Source organism: Acanthopagrus latus, chromosome 21 (assembly GCF_904848185.1).
Source record: "Acanthopagrus latus isolate v.2019 chromosome 21, fAcaLat1.1, whole genome shotgun sequence".
In the NCBI taxonomy this organism is placed as follows: Eukaryota; Metazoa; Chordata; class Actinopteri; order Spariformes; family Sparidae; genus Acanthopagrus; species Acanthopagrus latus.
Genome location: NC_051059.1, coordinates 24,066,284 through 24,085,983, shown reverse-complemented (window position 1 = coordinate 24,085,983; position 19,700 = coordinate 24,066,284). Strand labels below are relative to the sequence as shown.

General features: G+C 40.2%; 1 protein-coding gene and 1 long non-coding RNA gene across 4 annotated transcripts; both read left to right on the top strand.

Annotated features, from left to right (window-relative positions):
* Positions 1-147: 147 nt before the first annotated feature.
* Positions 148-2,112, top strand: LOC119011565. The gene is made up of 2 exons (XR_005072221.1): positions 148-278; positions 1,355-2,112. It is a non-coding gene; the product is annotated as an uncharacterized LOC119011565 (long non-coding RNA).
* A 1,208-nt stretch (positions 2,113-3,320) lies between these two features.
* On the top strand, positions 3,321-19,251 carry LOC119011744 (eukaryotic translation initiation factor 5B-like). 3 transcript variants are annotated; one of them, XM_037085084.1, is made up of 14 exons: positions 3,321-3,571; positions 4,884-4,939; positions 6,049-6,230; positions 6,353-6,483; positions 9,246-9,425; positions 10,996-11,133; positions 11,436-11,526; positions 14,860-15,531; positions 15,705-15,873; positions 15,995-16,377; positions 16,642-16,712; positions 16,806-16,847; positions 17,627-18,551; positions 18,761-19,251. In XM_037085084.1, the coding sequence occupies exons 1-12, from the start codon at positions 3,467-3,469 to the stop codon at positions 16,839-16,841; spliced, it is 2,214 nt and encodes a 737-aa protein (XP_036940979.1). In that variant the 5' UTR covers positions 3,321-3,466; the 3' UTR covers positions 16,842-16,847; positions 17,627-18,551; positions 18,761-19,251. The 3 variants fall into 3 exon arrangements, with proteins under 3 accessions (XP_036940979.1, XP_036940976.1, XP_036940977.1); XM_037085081.1 differs by having other exon boundaries at positions 18,751-19,251; XM_037085082.1 differs by having other exon boundaries at positions 17,627-18,562.
* Positions 19,252-19,700: the final 449 nt, after the last annotated feature.

Sequence of the window (19,700 nt, the reverse complement as noted above, 5' to 3'; positions counted from 1 at the left end):
ACGTCAAGCCGGGCCCGGTACCGCGCTGCCACGTCCGGTCCGGCCTGTCAAAATAAAACACTGTGTTGGGAAAAAATAAGCGTTAATATTCTCCTAAAGCGCAAATGTGGAGAAATTCAACACACCTGTAATTTCCATCACTAGCTATATTAATTCATGTTACCAGGCTAACGTTAGCTAGCTTCACGGACTAGCTAGCACTGCTTCTTAGCTCTTCTACAGCAAGCTTTTGTTTATATTTCAGACGTTATTATGAACAGTAATGTTAATTACATTTGGTAAGTTGTTAGGTTTTAAAAAATGACAATCATTAACTGATAAAAATGACATCTGAGTCACCTGATATCAACCGTGTTGGTTATCTGTGGTAGGCTAATGAGTCAAGCTAACGGTTGAAGAAAGGCGGCTAACTAAACAAAGCTAACACTAAGGTGTAAAACTTTGCAAGTAGTCGCTAATTAGCTAACATATATATTTTTTCATTAGCATTGTTTGTTAGCATAGTTGTAAATCAGATAACAGCTTTTAACTCAATATTTAGCCTATATTCTTAATATTATAAAAAGATATTATATTTATGATGAATAAATGTGCTTGAGTGAAACTTAGCTAGTGTTTGCTAACATAAATTAGCTAACTTTTATTTATTGACTGCTCTCACTTAAAAAAGTAGCAAATGTTATAGTGACGGGTTATAAAATTATGAAAGTTTATAACATATAGTATCACTTTATATTATTCTTTATTTGTAAAAAAAAATAAAATCATGTAAATCATGTAAAGTGTATTTTCACATTTTGCACTATCATGTAATTTGCAAGTTTATAATTTCAACCATTAATTGTTCAATATATATAACAGTTTATATAATGATAACTAGTATATATAGTACATAATAAATAGCATAAATATTTATTATTATTTACCAAAAAGAAAAGAAAATCATTTTCTGAAAACTTTAGTAAAAAATAATGTTTGGTATACATTTTGTGCTACCACGTAATTTGCAAGTGCCTTTATCATTTCAAGCATTAATTGTAAAAAAAAAAAAAAAAAGTTTGTACAGTATACAGTGGATGGTCACTATAATAGATTGTATATATTATTCTTTATTTGTAGAAAGAATAAAACACTAAATAAAATGTTAATTTGAAATGAAACAACAAAACATTAAGTTCTATTAATATAAAACGTTTGTTTTTCCATCGTTGGAGTTTTATTTTGAAGGCTGAATCACCTCACATCCGCCGATCATCACGTCACTCCTGCGCCTTGACAGCAGCAGCACCGTCATAAAGCCCTTTAACACCAGCGCTCGTTTCAAGCTTTTTAAAATATGTTTCTTTTTGTTCAGCCGATCTTCTTCATCGCAGCAGAACCTCCTTGCTCGTGTCCGTGTCCGTGTGTGTGTGGGCCCGAACAGAACCGAACATCACCCGGACGGTGTGACTTGCAGGCTGGATGTGTGTGGAGCGGACAGAGGAGCCAGCTGGCACCGCGAGGAAAACCAGGAATTTCTCTCTTTACGCAACTGTAACTGTACAGATGAGAAACTGCACGGAGTCCTCCAGAGACAGAACCGGAAACAGGCCACATTAATCAACAAATAAAAGCCCGGATTAACCCAAAATCATCAGTAATATTCACCAGGATGTGTTGATATTGATTATATGTGGATGTTGTAGTCACAGGAACAATAATGTTGGAGGATGATTGTTTAAAACACCTCAATATGAATCAGAAAGACTTTAAGAATAATCATTTTCTTGGTCTATAACATCTCTGTACAGTCAAACTGTTTCCTCCGACTACTGTTACTCATCCAAACAATCTGTCTCTGTTTGGAAGTATTTAAAAAAAAAAAAAAAACAGTCTGCAAGTTTACAAAGTGGCCGATAGAAGCTGTGTGTTATTTATTAAAGCCTGATTCACTGTCGGTGAGCAACACGAGGAAGGAATGCTGCCAGACGCTGTTGTGGCTTCACTGGAAAAGAATCAGTTGTGCAACCCCCACACCAAACACTGAAGCACACAATTCTAACCCTTAAGTGTCTTTAATTTCATGTTTAATTGAAGTGCCAACAATAAAGAATTAATGGCTTCTCTCCTGGATCTTGAGAGAATTCATTCATGGTAGTTAAGGAGGCCGATTTTAACCGAGTCAAATCAAAAATGTGAATTGTAATCAGTTATTTGACCCAGTTCAAATTACGAGCTAGACATCAAAGTGAGACAGTAAATCACATAAATGACATAGTTTATAGGTACAAATCGCAACATACTGAGTCATAATTGTGACACAGTGAATCAAATTCAGTATATTTTTATTTAAAAGGGCAAAAAAGGCAGCAAGTGTGATTTCAGAGTTCATCCTGAGAAAAACAAACGATGTACCAAGAGCTTTATGTTTTATTATAATATCACGGCTGCCGTGTTTCCTCCGAGCATGAAGAGTGTAACAGTGACTCATTTATATACAAGACAATAAGGGAAATGACCTAATTCTACATATCATAATACTTTATATTCCACTCGATTACTCATTGTTTACTCATTTTGAGTGGTGTATGTTCAACAGACAGCCACCAAACAGGATGTAAACATTCAGATAATAAAGGAGAGAAACAAACAAATGTACAGTAACATTCAGGAAAATTTAAAAATCAAAACTAGTGACTTTTAATGTTTAGCCTAATAATCCAAAACATATAGTTTAGGGAAACACATTTCAAAATTTTGTCCTGTTTTGTCTCTTTTTCTTTTTTTTTTTTTGGCCAATTTGGGCTTCCATACAGTAGAAACTGTAAAAAAAAAATGGTGTAATACAAGATGTAAAAAATAAAATGTTTTTTTTCAAAGTGCACTAATCGACCGCTGACCGATTTATTTTTTTATTCTTAAGTTCACAATTAACACACTTAATTCCCTTTTAAATTCACATCCAATGGGGTTAAGTGCTGTTAGCATGATAAGCACATCTCTGTTAGCATCCCTTATAATTCAGTTAACTGAAAAAACAAATGAATAGTTGACAAATATAATAATTTTAAGGCGGTTTAGCTTAACAGAAAATAATGTTAAGGTGTTTTTTTTAATACAATAGGCCACTTAAAATATAATGTCAGCTAATATTTATATGTATTATTCTTCTCATGTTGCATAACTATAATATCTGTATGTTAATATTCTTCTAAAACGTGTCATTGATCCATTTTACTTCATGTTTATCGGTCAAATAATTTAAAATGCTGTTTTCTGGTTGGTGTCCACGCTTCCCTTTAAAAAAAAAAAAACAAAAAAACCAAAAAAAAACTCCACTTCCCATGATGCATTTCGAGGGGGGCGTCGTCGTCGGCTCATGGCCGCACGCTGAATAGCGAGCATGAACTGAACTGTACATAACTCAATAATATTCCAGTTCTGGTACCAGGTTCCCCCGTCGTGTCGCTCGGTCCAGTCGGACGTCATGGCCCCGGAGGAGGACGACGCGCTGCTGGTTCTGATCTACCAGCACCTGAAGGTGAGCGGCTACAAGAAGGCTGCGAAGATGCTGGAAAAACACGTTTCTCAGGTAAAGTTTGGCTAAAAATCCTCATTTACAGGCTGATTGAGTGCAGAAGCGACCTGACTGGCTGCTGTTTCTCTGTTTTATTGTTGATTTTTCTGCATGTTTACGATTTTATTTCCATGTCTTTAGCGGACATGCGCGTGTTTGCGTGTTATATAAGCACCTGGATTAAATATGAATGTGATTTTAATGTGTTTGGTCGCTCACAGAGAGCCTCGGCTCAGCCTCTGTGTGTGTTGAACGCACATGGCTGCATGTCGAGGCCTCCTGGAGGAAAAGAACATGATGTTACAGGAGCTGCTGCAGGCCTCCTGCTGCTCACTGACCACCACCCGTTCCAAACCTCCTTACATTTTTATAGTATTTAAGGGTAAAAGTTGATATTTTTATGTAAATGCAATCGAGCTGCGATGGTGGCTTCTTTAATTAATTAGTACATCGACTGAGAATTATTCGGCAGGTATCTTAATTAAAAAATATATATTTTTGGCTGTTTGTTGAACAAAAAACATCTGATGACTGTACAGTAAATCTTCTTTCTGCATAGTCATGATGCAATTACTGATCTGAAGAGGCTGTAAAAACCAGAATACACACAATATATTCTCTATACCTACTCACATGATGTCTTATTTAGTTGTTGCAGTATATTCTATCAATTTTGCAGAATGTAAATTTAGAAGTTCATTTAAATATGTGAGTTAATGCACTGCTGTCCTGTTTTTCTCGCAAGAAGCACATAACAAAGTACCTCTTCAGTCGTATTTATCTGGCACTCAAAGAAATAACAAATGTCTTGCGTTTGCTACGGTGAAACTTGAGCTTTGGTCAGTCACAAAAGTTTCAGCTTTCAGGCTCTGGTGCTAAAAATATTTTTGCCCAAAAGTTGCTGACAGAGTTTTAGGAAGATCACAAAAGAGTCGGATTGTCTCAGCGGAGTTGTGTATCGCTCTCCGATGCTCCAACAGAGGCCGCGCTCTTTTATTATTACTATTACTATTGTGAGCATCGTGCACCATCCAGACTTCACGCTGGTGTTTGTGTAGTCGAGCTGCTGCATGGATTCATTTCCGGGAGAGTGGAATCATTCCTGAACCACAGGAAATTATCTTCTCCCTCTCAACTCTTCATCAAAGTTCGTTGTGTACTGGAAAAATAATCCAGCCAGATGTAACTTTCAGCACATCGGTCCTAACTTGGAAAAATGTGGCTTTTGTGGTGATTGTTGAGAAGGATTTTAAACCGCTGAGGCTCATGTGAGGTCGTCCTGGTTCTGACTGGCTTTAATGTGTTCGTGTGTTGTGTTTTTGTGAAGGTGGAGACACCAGACGAGCGATCCAACCTGCACGACATCTACACAGGCTGGATGAAGTAAGTCGGAGATGTCACACAGCACAGAGAAGAGTACATAACCCCACATTTTAAGATAAAATGCTTTAATTGTTCCCTCACTAAAACATGATGAACATATAGAGATCATGATACGGAAAAAGATGCCTCCATTATACGTCTTTGTAGTGTTTGTTAACCGCTTTGAGGGTTCATTGTACCAAATTTGTGCATATCAGTCATTTAATTGACTAATTGACTTTCTTTTTTCCCCCTTTATGTTGGTGTCACCAATCCAGTATCGATCCATTTTTAGTTAAAAGTGTTAAATAACACACATAAGACTAAACTGAAATTGGAGAATAAGGAACAAACTAATATTAGGAGAATTCTCTAGAATATAAACACGTGTTGAGCTCCAGAGTTTTTCAAACAACAGAACGATCTTTTTAAAGCAGCTTCACACACACCAGCATCAAGAAATTGGTGTCCTGTGCAATTTGGCGCCCCCGTCAGTTTCTGAGTGCAACACCACTGTCGTAAATACAAATGCAGGTCTGTAGGTGTCAACTACAAACAAAACTCATTACGTCATGACAGTGTTAGGTGTTGAAAACTCGTATCTTGAAGTAAAACGTGTGTGTAACAAATTCCATCAATCAAAGTTTTGGTTGTTTATCTTAAATGAATCGGTCGTCATCAGACTCCAAACTGACCTCTGTGTGTGTGTGTGTGTGTCTGGCTCTCTGCCCAGTGCATTCTGGGATTTATTTCAAATCCCTGCCACCCTGAAAAGGATTAAACGGGCAGCAGATAAATGATGGAATGAATGACCTCAGCTCACGTCGGCGAGAGAACAAGAATACATAAACATCGAGGCCGACGAGTAAAATACGACCCCGCGTCTTCGTATTAAAAAAACTTTTATTTGGGCCAGTGTGGCAACATTATATTCAACTAGATCGAGGAAGAATTATTTGGTCGATACGGCTTGAAAGAAAGCCAGAATCTGGTCTGTGTTTCCTGAACTCTGCCGTGTTTTGGTCAGACTCTGGTTTTAAATTTCCCGTCCCACGGCATCTTGGCACTTTTAGATATATGTGTTTCCACAATTACTGAGAAATAAGATGAAACATGCATTCATGTTTCAGGCTGTGCTCTCTCGCTCAACATGCCAAGGAGGAGACGGAAGACGCCACTTCTTTGAAGAAGGAGAACATCAAACCAGAACCTGCCACCAGCGGAGAAGAAGAAGAAAAAGAAGAAGAGGGTGCAGACATCAAACTCTCAAACACCACAGAAGAAAACAACGTGGATGCCAAACCTCCAGCTGGTGAGTGTTTATTGACCTGACTGCAGGTTGATTATCCCACAGTATATTTCGTTCTTCTTGTCAAGAAATTATACTTAAATGGTTTATTTTTGACCAAATTTAAATGTTTTTTTGTGTCTCAGCTGCAGAGTCTGTGACGGATGCTGAGGCCGTCTCTGAGCAGCTGCAGCAGCCGGCAGGTGAAGCAACAACAAACTCAGTCGGCGAGAACGCCGACGCCTCTGACAGAGAGGAGGAGCAGAAAGAGGAGGAGGTGAGCAGGAACCAACATGTAATATAATGTATTAGCCCCGTTCAAACAGGCGTTTGGATGCAGAGTTAGTGCAGCAATTCCCGCCTCCATCTCAGTGTGAATCTCTCGGAGGTGGCGAGGGGTGAAAAATCACTCTGGTGCTGATCCGCCGTATTATTGGCGAACCGAACCAGTGTGAACGGATAAGATGACTTAGTGTATCGAGGGCGTGTCGATTGAACAGTCTGATAACTGTACAGGTCCTTCACTCAACTTAATACAGAGAAATGTCCCACAAAACAACGTTACAGGACCACACAGAAGTCAGGTAGTAACTGTAACTGTCTCCTGCAATTTATATGAGGAATAGAAATACCACAACTATGTGGAGAAGCATCCGTCCTCCTGTCTGTCCTCCTGTCTGTCCTCCTGTCTGTCCTCCTGTCCGTCCTCATGTCCGTCCTCATGTCTGTCCTCCTGTCTGTCCTCCTGTCTGTCCTCATGTCCGTCCTCCTGTCTGTCCTCCTGTCTGTCCTCCTGTCCGTCCTCCTGTCCATCCTCCTGTCTGTCCTCCCGCCCGTCCTACCAACTCTTCGTCACATTTGTGCCTGAAAAACAGTGTCTGTCACCGAGTGTTTGTGATGAAAATAAATCTCTGCGACCATCAGCCGTCCGGACTGAGACTTTCCCCCAGAAAACAGCCTCCGTCCCTGCGAGTGAGTCAGACAGCTTGTTTACTGATGGCAATTATGTAATTATGTAATTATGGGTGTTTGGTGGGTCAGGATCTCAATCACAACACATTATAACAGCATCCATATGATTCTAAACTGTCATCAGGTTTAGCATCATCGGTGGAGATAATGCAGCGCCGCTGTGTAAAAAGGGCGACTGAAAGCTGTCAAAGCAGCCAGAGAATTAAAGAAAAGAAAGTCGAGCTGTGTTTATTCAAGTTTGCAACAGTTTGTTTTGTATCCCCTTCACACTTTGTTATTGTCCTTTCGATCTGTGTGTTGCGTACGTAGTCCTTCAGTCAACAGGCCGCTGACAACGGTTGCCGGGAGATGAGATTGGCACCCGCTCTGACATTTGCAGCGACCGTGAATAGGCGAGTTGTAGCTCCGTCTGCAGGAGAGGAAACACCAAGCGCCCTTTATCTAGATTCTCATGTGTCAAAAAGTCATTTGTTCCCCCTCGTTTTACTCAAACACGATTAATACTTAATGCCCGCACACTAGATTAAGCTCCCGCGAACATTTTATTATCTAAATGTGCTTTTATTCTTGTGTGAGTTGAGTTTCACTGCTGTGAAAGTGTAATGAAGGGATGAATGTGCCCTTCACAGTCCTGCAGAAAGACGGGCATGCACCGGAAACATCACACAGAGGTAGTAAATGTTGACGGGAGAATTATCTGGCCTGCAGACTCCACGTGTCCCAGTCGGCTCGTGACGATCCAGGCATGTTTTTAATGGCTGGCAGGTTGGTTTTTAATTAGAATTAAATCCTGTGAACAGACAGACGGCTCACCTCTGCCTCGCGTTACGGTCAGCAAGATCGTTTATGTCTCGTGCTTGATTGTTAATTAAGAGACCAGATCGCAGTGTTTTGTAATGAAGTACATGTGCGGTCTAAAGTCGTAGAAGAAACGTTGATGCCATGTGGGGAAAAATAAAAACTGTACGTCTCAAAATATTTATTAAACCAGATAAAAAGGCAACCGAGTGAAAAAATAATCCAAAAACAGGAGGGAAGTGTGAAATATGGCTCTGAATTTAGGCTGAAGGTAACTAGTGTCTAATATTTCTATAGTAGCAGGAAGCCGCCATCACACACACACACACACACACACACACACACACACACACACACACACACACACACACATAGCTGTTGTCCAGTCAGTGTAATAATGTGCTGCTAGATGAACAGTAGCTCCAGTGTTATTATACACACAGACACATTTCATGTCTCCATGTCTGTCCTGTATCTGTTGGTTTGTTGTTTCTGTGTGTGTGTGTGTGTGTGTGTTTCTGTGTGTGTGTGTGTGTGTGTTTCTGTGTGTGTGTCCAGCTCTCGCCTCTGTTCTTTTCTGTCGGCCCAGTGATGCAGCAGATAATGCTGTTTGGACAGAAACTGTGTGTGTGACAGAATGATAATCTTCTGAGACAAATTGTGTGTGTGTGTGTGTGTGTGTTGTGTGTCAGTGTGTTAATGGCTCTTTGTGGTGTGTGTGATAACTGTGTTACAGCAGAGGAGTTGTGTTTTTTTCAGATGTTACTCTCACTGCTGTGATGAACAAAGATGTTTTTTTTTCCTGCTGAACAGAATTAAAACCAGACAAGTTTTTTTTTTTTTGTTTTATTGTCTCTTTTGCTGTCCAACATCCAGCTGGTCACACAAAATCTGTCCCACATGCAAAGTAACACAAACTGCCAAACATATTTGGCCTCAAGTGACGCAAAAAGTTTCTTATTTTCTTTTGTGATTCTTTGGATTTGTAGTTTCACAATGTTCTGTTGGGAATGAATTGATTCTAGTAACTGTGCGTGCATGTGTGTTTTTTGATTGGCAGTCGGACAAAAGACAACACAGAGTCTGATAATCTGTAAAATGCTGAATCTTGGACCCAACAATCAGCTGTTCCCTTTTACAGATGTGCACAAACGTCCTGACTTTGTCTTCTCAGACCACCAGATGTCCTGAACCCTCCGACCACTGACGGGTTCACGTCTGTCAGCCTTGTTAGCAGCTCTAAGTTTCCTGCCTGTGCGTGTTTTGCAGTCGGCTCCTGCTGAAGCGTCCGGTGAAGCAGAAGGAAGCAGCTCCGACTCTGATGAGGTGGTTGAACCCACCGCCGACACCTCCGGCGGGGTCGAGGATCAGCTCCCGGCTCCAGAACCAGCCGGTGTAGACGGCGAGAGCAGCAAGGAGCCTGAAGAGGACGAGGATGAGCTGAAACAGGTAAGTGACCTGAGGGCTGAATCCAAAGTATGTGGTTGTGTAACATCCGTCCTCCAGCAAACATTAAAAAAAAATTCCTCTAACTGTTTTTTCCTTTAAAGTGCTGCCAAGGTTTTCATTACTTTATCAGCTTTAGCAGAATAATATTTTTCCCTGAGATCTTTTTACCTGTCCAAGAAGTTTAACCCTTTTCTCCTCCTGTTTGTTTTGTCTCTTCTGTCAGTGGCAGCTTTGTCTTTTTCTGTCTTGAAAGTTTGGAATATGCTTTTTTAATGTCAGGAATACGCTTTAATTTTGATAAACTCCTTGGAAAAAAACCCACTGGATTTCCAATAATCTGCTGTTCTATCCACACAATCACTCTAGTAAACAAAAAATCTTTGTATGATTGCAGTGAAATCATCCCGTTGTCGTATTTTGTTGGTCTCAAAATCGGATTGAAACATAAAATCAAAGTTGAGTAATCAAACGGCATTGATTACTGTGAGTATAAAGCAATTCTGTAAACAAAATTATGTCTGAAAGTGCTTGAATGTTTCTCTTCATTCTTCTTATAGCTGGAAATTTAGGTAATATTATCCTGAAACTCCAGAAAATTAAAAGCCGTTGGTTATTTTAACTATTTGGAGTTCAGGTGTGCTCATGTGCTCTCAATAAGATGATTCAGAAATAAGCCTGCAGATGTTTCTGCCTTTGTTCACTGGAAAACACAATGGGTCCACATCATAAAGGCCAGTTCAAATTAATAATATCACCGAAAACAACACTTAAAACTTGTTTTTCTTGGGAAATTTTCACCTCAAAATACTGTGATTGCGAGTAAGAGGAGCAAAAACTCATTGTAGTTCTTTAGTTCTTCATTTATTCGAACTTTTTTTCTATTCTAGCCTTTTCAAAGAACAAAGTACAGAAACTTAGGAACTTTATTTCCTCGTTTAGGCCTCAGAATTGATATGAAATGTTTATTATTGAGATCTCATCAGCGGTGTCTACACGGTCACTCGTTGGCTGTTGTCGGCTGTAGGCTGGGCAGATGCAGAGGGATACTGGTGTCGGCTGTGATGTGAGACGAGTCTTTCTACAGATAAAATGCAGTTTTAATCACAACTCGTAAAAAAACACGAGTGCCGGTTGATTTGTGGCCGAGCCTCCGCTCCCTCGGCTCAGCGACGGCACATCTGAAACGTATTTCGCAGAGTATTGTGTCTGGCCGAGGAGCGCTGTTTGTTCTGCGTGGCCTCCAGCAGGAAACGCTGTGAAGCACTTCTTCTTTTGCGGAGTCATGAGGTTTTTAATATTCTGGCATGTGGATTAAATGCCACCACAGCCGCTGCTGGCACGGAGGGGAAACCCTCAGATCGCCGAGAAGAATCGAGGTGCGAGTCTTCACCGGCCTCACAGTTCAGTTCGTTTATGATTCGAATGCAAACGGCTGCTTTTCCAGCAGGATTTTGATAATCTCTGATAATCTGGTGACACTGAGGACTTGTTAAAACCTGTCCAACCCCCTGAGAAATGAAGAGCTATGAGCCAAACTGTCTCTTCTCTCTGCTCTGTGTTTCGTCCTCAGGAGACAGAAGAGACACCAGAAGCCTCCGAGGTCACAACAGATGAAGCGTCGCCGTCCGAACCGGCAGCTGTCAGTCAAACGGAGGCCACACCTTCCTCCACTCAGGAGGCAGAGGATGAGGAAGACGGCGCTGCAGAGGTTAATGACATGAATTTATTCTTTGATATTTAGAGGACATGTAGAGTCTTTGTGTCCTTTTTGGTCCCTTATATGAGATTTAAACCACATAAAGAGCAGATTCTCAAGCATCCTGGTTCTTATTCTACCTCCTCGAGTCGGAACCGGAGATTCTTCAGCTCAGTGCAGCTTTTTATTGTTCACGATGACTAAAAAGGATCCGATCAGTGTCACGAATGGTGGAGAAAATAAAAAGAAAAGCTCGTCATCTGAGAAGCTCTTCAGGACCCAGACTGTTGCTGACCTGTTGATTCCTCCTGCAGAAGCTCAGCCTGGACGAGCCGACCGCGTCAGACCCGACGGCTCAGGAGACCAATGACCAGCCGGCAGAGAGCGAAGCCCCGCCCCCCGCAGGTACGAATCGACCAACAGACGCTCACGACGAGCAGGTTGTTCTTTTACATGTTATGTACAGCATGTTTTCCGTCCCCGGCTCTCACCGCGCTGACGAGAATCACACGCTGTCGTGAAGAAGCTGCTCAGAGGCTTGTTGTCTTCTTACAGCCGACGAGCAGAGACCACAGGAGAGTTTGTGATCATTTACAGCGACAAGCGGACAGTTTCAGATGTCCAGGTTTATTTCTAATAGATTTTGTGGCGTTAACAAGTTGAAAAGTGGTCCTAGAAGTCTTAAAAGTCTTTCAAAAGTCAATTAAACTGCCTGTGCTAAGTGCTGTAACGCCTGATTCAGCCTGAATGAGCTTAAGTGATTAAAATATTGCATTTCAGATCCAAAATATGTCGTTATAACCTGCATTTTGATTAATTTAACCAGATACAGCAGCTGCTTTCAACAACACGACTCAGCTACCTGTTTAATCAAATTCAGAGGAAAACTCTTCACATCTGTCAGGGATTTTATTTTAATCTTAAATAAGTAGGAGAGAAAAAAAAACTGGAACTTACTCGCTACAACTTTGACATGTCGTCCTCCTCCTTTATTGCTCTCATTTTGATATTTTCTTTCTGCCGTCTTCCCAGAATAAATGCTCCGTGTTCCTCGCAGCCTCTTTTTATAACATTTCAACTTTTCAACAGCAATATATCTTTAAAGAAACGCGGTCTCATTAACTCTGGAAAAATTCACCAAACCGGCTGTGAACAGGTTTTTATGGGAACTACTTAATACTGAAAAAAACTTGCTATGAAAATATTTGTTCTCCTTTTTTTTTTTGTTTTTTTTGTTTTTATTATTTTGGACGAACAGTCCTCCAAAAACGATCCATCAGTCTTAAAATGCAGTTCCAGAAGTTAATCACAAATGAAGTCGTTTCCTCTCCGGCGCAGTCTCACAGTCGACATATTTTCTGCATTATATTTAGGAGGAAAAAGAAAATTACTCTTACTTCCTTTTACTGGCAGAAGCTCGGCTCTCGCTGTTGTAAATGCAGGAGTTTTGGATCATTTTATTCGCAGAAAAAAAAAGGGACATAAAGTTGGAGGGACTTCGACTCGACGCCAGAACTTGTAAAGAGTTTTGACGGATTGCTGCCAAAAGGCTCAGAGAAACGGCTCTGGCAGCTCCGCTCGGGGGAGTTTTTCCACAACGTCAGTAACTTGTTGAACTTCTCTCAGGGGGTTTGTTGAGCCTGTCACAGCTTGTTTAGAGAAACTGGAGCGATGACTAGCGTTTGAATTACCGTCCTGATTGAACACAAACACCTCGGTTACAAAAGGGCTGGAAACAAATTCATGACGTCGGCGAGGAGACTTGAACGTTGGCAGACGGATAATTTGACTTTTAAAGCTCAGGAGTAACTTAAAATCTTTAATACTCGCTGCATTTAATACTTCCAACAGGAAAAATGACAGTAAAAGAACAAGATGGACAAACTGTTGACAGCTCACTGAAAACTAGAGATTTTTCCAGCATGATGTCGAGTTTTCCACTGTGGCTGAAAAGTCTTTTTTTTCATCCGGACGACTCTTAATTGAGTGAAATGACCCAGAAGTGTTTATGAGAGCCGGGCGAATTCTTTGAATGCTGAGGAAAGGTGCTTCAAGGCTTCCTTTGCTTTTACAAAAGGAGTGGAGATAATGACGTCCCACAATCCCTTGCAGCCCTCCTGTAAATGCAGTTGGTTTATTTTAGCGCTGAATTTTCTGCCTTAAATCCCTCACATCTTTCCTTCACCTCATGACCTTCTTACAAAAAAAAAACCTGAAGGGAAAAAGATTTTTTTTTTTTTTCTGTTGATCCATTTTCTCAGTCTGATCTGTTTTCTCTCCTGAATAACATTTTTGCCAGGATAATCTGTTTTTTTTTTCTTTTTCTTTCCAAGGTCCCTTATTCTCCATCTCTGAAAATGTGAAAAAAGCAAAATGAATCAGAACAACTTTTTTTTAATCATGTGAGAAAAAAAAAAATCATGAAAAAAGGAGGAATTTTTTAACTGAAAATGAAATGTTCAGGAAAAAAGAAAATGTCATTTTTTTATTTTAATGGAATAAAATAAATTTTAAGGGAAAAGAATTAAAATCAGGCAAAAACCTTTTTTCATGTGAGAAAGACAAAAAAAATCAGGAAAAACTGTTAATTTTTCTTTTTTTGGTACTCAAAATGGGCTTTTTCGGCCCCTTTTTCTTCATAATTGAACACAAATAATTTCAGAAAAAAAGAAATTAAATTTATGGACTCATGTGAAAATTATTTTTTACAGGAATTTATTTTATGGATTTTTTTTTTCTTTTTTAATATATATATTTTTTTAAATTTGTGAAACCAGGTGGAAAAAATGTAAGAGAACATGTTTCATGTATGACTGAGTAAAAAAAAAAAAAACAACAACAAAAAATGTTTGATGATAAAAGAAAACGAAAAATGAAAAAAAAAAAAGATTCATGAGAGTTTTTTCTTTTCTTTTTACCTCAACTCAGGAGTTTTTTTTCCTTTCTTTTCAAATTTGAATACAGTTTTTCATGTGTGACTTAGTAAAACAATATTCAGGAGAAAACCTTTTTTCATGTGACAAAGAAAAAATATTGTTATATATGTATGTATGTATGTATGTATGTATGTATGTATGTATGTATGTATGTATGTATATGTGAAACCAACTGGGGAAAAAACGAGATTAGAACAAACCTTCAGAGGAAAGTTAAATATTTGAGAAACCAAATGATTTTTTTTTTGAAGGAGCCAATAAATTATTATAATTATTCGTGTATGAAACAAAGAGAAAACAAATTTGGGGAGGGAAAAAAAAATGTGTAGAAAAGATTAAAAAATACTATTCAGGCTTTTTCTTTTTACCCAAGTTCAACTGAGCGGGAATAATTTTCTGGCAGGAGGAAAATAAACCTTTTCATAAGGCTCATTCTTTATTAGTGTTTGTTGTTGTAATACTCATTGTGACCACCGGAGGCTGAAATGCACCACTAGAGGATTAAAAGCGTTCATGTTTTCTCTCAGGAGAGTTTTAACGAGGAATGTGTTATAATGTGACAATAATTTGACAAAGGCTTGCTGGGAGAGAGTTGAGCACGTTTTAATTTGAAATAGACACTTTCACTGGTCATTTTATTGTGAAATGTTATTCTTGTATATTTTTTCTCGATCATTGGAGCAGCGACAACACTTCAAACATGTCCAGGTCTCTTTCTGTGCAGTTTTACCTGCTGTGTGTTTTTTTTTTAAAAAAAGAAACAAATAAATCTTCAGTGCGTTCTTCTTCTGTTGTGTTGTAGAAGAGACGACCGCGGCAGCAGCAGCCGAGCGAGTCGACCCCGAGTTCTCCATCATCCTCAACATCGTAGACGAGGAAGCAGCCGAGCGAGAAACCGGCCAACTGCTCCCTGAGGAGGAGGAGGAGGAGGAGGAGGAGGAGGAGGAGGCGTCCTGCCAACCTGCCGAGACTCCCAAGAAGAAGAAAAAGAAGAGCAAGAAGGATGAAGAGACACCGAGCACAGACGCATCCAGCGATACTCCTCTCTCCACCAAGTCTGCCAAGAAGATGAAGAAAAAGAGAGCAGAGGAGGTGGAGAAGGAAGAGGAGGATCAGAAGAAAGAGGAGGAGAAGCAGAAGGAGGAGGAGGAGGAAGTGTCTCCAGCCACTTCGCCAGAGAAGAAGAAGAAGGCAAAGAAAAGGAAAAGGGAGAAAGATCTAGTGGAGGAGAAAGGTGAGGAAACACCTGACACTCCTTCTGAAAATGAAACTAAAAAGATTAAGGTGAAAGACGTGGAGGAGGAGCAGAACGAGGCGGTGGAGGAAGAGGAGGAGGAGGAGGAGGAGGCGAAGGTGGAGACAACAGAGGAGAAAAAGAAGAAGAAAAAGAGGAAAAAGGAGAAAAAGGAGGTGCAGTCTGATGAAAAACCAGCAGGGGGAGATGATGACCTGGAAAAGACGCTGGAGATCACAGGTAGGGAAAAATAAAGTTGATGTCTCCTGTTTCTTAACTTTGAAGTTCGAAGACTTTATATGTGAAATAAAATGAATGATCAGTACAAGATAAATAAAATCTCCAGTGTAACAGCTTGTTACGCTGCTGTTGATGGTGATTTGTTCTGTTTCGCTTCACTCCTCGCGCTGCAGACGGAGACGCTTCTCTGGCCACGAAGAAGAAACGCTTCAGGAAGAAGCTCAGCAAGAGGAAGAGGCTGCGGCTGCAGATCCAAGAGAGGATGACGATGAAGAAGAAGAAGAGCGGCGTCTCGTCAGGGGAGACCGCAGCAGAGAGCAAGAAACTCAAAGGCAAAAAGAAGTGAGTCGCTTCATGGAAACTATTATTACTAGTCTGTGTGTCTGCTTATAATTACAGTTTAATGAAACAACAGCAATAAGATGCCAAAGATAAATCAACCTCTTCTTTATTTTTTTTAAAGACAAAAAAAGAGCCCGGAGGCTGCGGAGGAGGAGACGCCGCGACCAAAACCAACCAAAAGACCTCAGCCTGATCCTGCCCAGGAGGACGACGCGCCAAAGAAGAAGAAGAAGAAGATCGCGAACACAGAACAGGAAGAGAACTCCTCAAAGGAAAACCAGCCGCCAAAGACAAAGAAGGAGAAGAAGAAGAAGAGGAAGACGTCGGTGACGGAGGAGGATCACAGCGAGCGGAGCGCCGAGCTTCCCGATGCTGAGTCGTCTCCAGTTTCACAGGAAGGGAAGAAGAAGAAGAGGAAGAAGATGAAGGTTGAAGCAGAAGAAGAGACGACAGAAAGCTCAACTCCCATCGCTGTGAGCGCCGACGCACCTGCAAAGAAGAAAAGTAAGAGACTTTCTGATTATTTAATTCTTCACGAGGCTGCAGCTAACGATGATTTTCTTCTTTTATTACTTCTCGTCTCTGGAAAAATGACCAGTGAAGCTTCAGGCTGTCTCCTCACTGGCTGATGAAACATTAAAAGTCTTATTTAGTGTGAAGACTCTGCAGCTGTTTAAACTCTCTGAATCAAATGAGCAATTCTGGATGTTTGAGTTAAACAGACCTTGTTGTTGATGACGTATGAACTCGACTTGATGTTTGTTGCAGAGAAAAACAGATTAAAGGAGAAACTGGAGGAAGCTGCGGCGGACGAACACACTCCTGCAGCGACGCCCTCGGTAACAAACAAACCTGACTTTTAACAACAAAAAATGAAATCTGAAATATGTTCTACAATATTTTCACACAACTTGTTTTTCTGATTTTTCCAGAAAAAGAAAGCCAAAAAGACGATCCCCTCCGATTAAATCTGGGTAAGTTGCCGCCGATCGTCTCCGCTCAGAGTCGATGCTACGACGCAAACGATGAAGGCGGTGAAGAGTTTTTACTCGCAGGGTTTTGTGTTGCTTAGTTTTCAACAACAACTCTTTTTTTCTTCTCCCTGGTCGCCGATAAAAAAAAACTGAATTGGTCACACGAGTCCAGAGTATTAGCCTGTTAACACTGAATAATCTGAATCTGCAAAGTAACTGTTGACTGAAGTTATCAAATAAATGTAGAGGAGTAAAAAAGGAAGGATTCGCCTCCAAAATGTGGCCGAGTGGAAGTTTAAAGAAGCAGAAAATGGAATCAAATGAAGTAAAGTACAAGTCTGAAGTACTTCTGGCTACTTGAGTATTTCCGTCCCTCATCTGTGTCCTTGATTAATAAAAATCAGTCTCACAACGGTCCGTATTTCCTTTGTGAAGCGAGATGTTGAGCTGCTGTTTTTCGCGGATCAGCTCACGGTTTGTTTTCAACATTTTTCCTGAGATGGATGTTCTGTTCAGTCCAGCTCCAACCTCACCGAGCCCTGCGGGAGTTCTGCTTCTCAGAGATGGTTCACAATAAAAAAACAAGATGCATCACAGTAAAAAAACAAAATGGGGGGTTAAAAAAAACAAACAAACAAACCTTTTATAGAGCCAGAGGTCAAATATAAAACAGTTCTACCTACAATAAACTCACAACGCTTCGTCTTTCTCATTTCAGTTTACGCTCTGTCTTGCGTTTGTGATGACTGATGAGGATTTTTCTGTTTTTCTCTCTTCAGGCATCGGAGGAGAAACGATCGCACTCCTGGACCTGAACGCCCCGAAAACAAGAAGACAATCTGCGTCGTGTTTGTGCCTTTTACTCGTGAATTCTGTCTGTGTCTAAAGAGGAGACATCCTTTTTTTCTTTTATTATTTCTGAGGGAACATCAGTGTTTTCAGTCACCTTTCACTGTCTTTTTGCTCTAAAACTGTGAAAACAATTAATCTCACACACGCCTGCAGTTTTGTTCTTCATTAGAAATTAAAATCCTCTCGTCTGATTTGCAGGAATAATGATCTTGTTCGAGCTCTTTGGTGAAACTATGCAATGGAGAAACTTCCCCGCTTATTGGCGTCGCTGCGCCTCCTTCTCATAAACATATTTCTTTCTTTCTTTCTTTCTTTCTTTCTTTCTTTCTTTCTTTCTTTCTTTCTTTCTTTCTTTCTTTTACCTTGAGACAAATCAGCGGGGTCACTGTGCAGAAGTTATAGAATAACGTCTCCAAACATTTTCCCGGTTCTGAAACCGTCTCATGAATTAAGTTTGAAGTCTTCTAGTGAAACCTGGTTTTCATGGCAGAGATAAAGAGATCGAGGAGTCTCAGCCTGAAGGGAAGAAACTGTTTTGTCCAAAGAATCAACAAGAAGAAAGTTTCTCGCAGCTCGAATCTGTTAGTTGATTATCAGAATAGTTTGCAGTCGGTTCTAACTTTGAGTTGACGTCTTGTTTTAGATCTACTCTTGAATCTGACCAGAAAAATGATGCCAAATTTTGACACATTTTGATACTTTGAGCAAAGTATTAAGTCCTGAGGTTCGATCTGCAGTGATGGTTCTTACTGCATAAAATCTGCATTTCCTGTCATCTTTTCTATAAACACCCATTTTTTCTTCTTCTCTGAATGTCTGACTGCAGTACGAGGTGTCACCAGGTGTCACCAGGTGTTTACCAGGTGTTTACCAGGTGTTACCAGGTGTCACCAGGTGTTTACCAGGTGTCACCAGGTGTCACCAGGTGTTTACCAGGTGTTACCAGGTGTTACCAGGTGTTTACCAGGTGTTACCAGGTGTTTACCAGGTGTTACCAGGTGTTTACCAGGTGTTTACCAGGTGTTACCAGGTGTTACCAGGTGTTTACCAGGTGTTACCAGGTGTTACCAGGTGTCTGTTGTTGCAGGATTAACCGTGTCGATGACTCCATATATTAAACTTTTACTCAGAAACGTGCTTTAAGGGAACAAAGCTGTGAAAGTGAAAACATGTTCCAGTGATGAATTCTGAGGTTTCTTTTCTGTCGGTTCTTCTATTTTCATGGTTAAAAAAATATTCTGTGTTTGAGAGAAAAGAAAAAAAAAAAGATGTAGTTTAGTTTTGTTTGTAGGAAGTCGTCACACTTGTTCTTCTGTCGGTCATGAAGCTGTGAAGTTCTGTTTTTACTTGGAAAAGGTTTTTTGTTTACTGAATTTTGTTGTTTACAGTTTTTTTTTTCCTTCATAGTCCCGTGAGCTGATAACTATGCATCTGATTAACTTGTTGCTGGAGGGGAAATGAACACGTGTCGGGGTTTATTGTTGCCGTTTCCTGAGAAGCGAAACATGACGTGTGAGAGACAATAAAACTCTGTAACAGATTTAAATTTGCAGTCGCTGTGATTGTTTTTTTTCTCTGTTTCACTCTCATACACGATGTACACGATACATTCATGTCATACAGGAGTTACAACCAGAATTATGAGTTTCTAAGTCACTTTTCTGCAGCTTTTTCAGGAGCGGACGAGATATGACCAAACCAATCAAACCAATTAACTGTAAATTGATTGTTTTACCGTAATTTTTAACCACAATACAACAGAATCAACAATGACGTTAACGCCAAAGATGTAAACATCAACTCCATCCCGTCCGATGTGAAGGCAGAGAAGAATTCACATGTTTCTGCACAACATCACTTCAACTGTAAATCTGACTCCTACATTTCACATTACATGGCTAAGTTAACGTTAGCCTACATTTACGTTACTTTACCTGAAGCAGCCGGATAGATGGGAGTTTGTCAGCCTCCCATCTGCTAACCAGTAGCCCCTAAACAAAC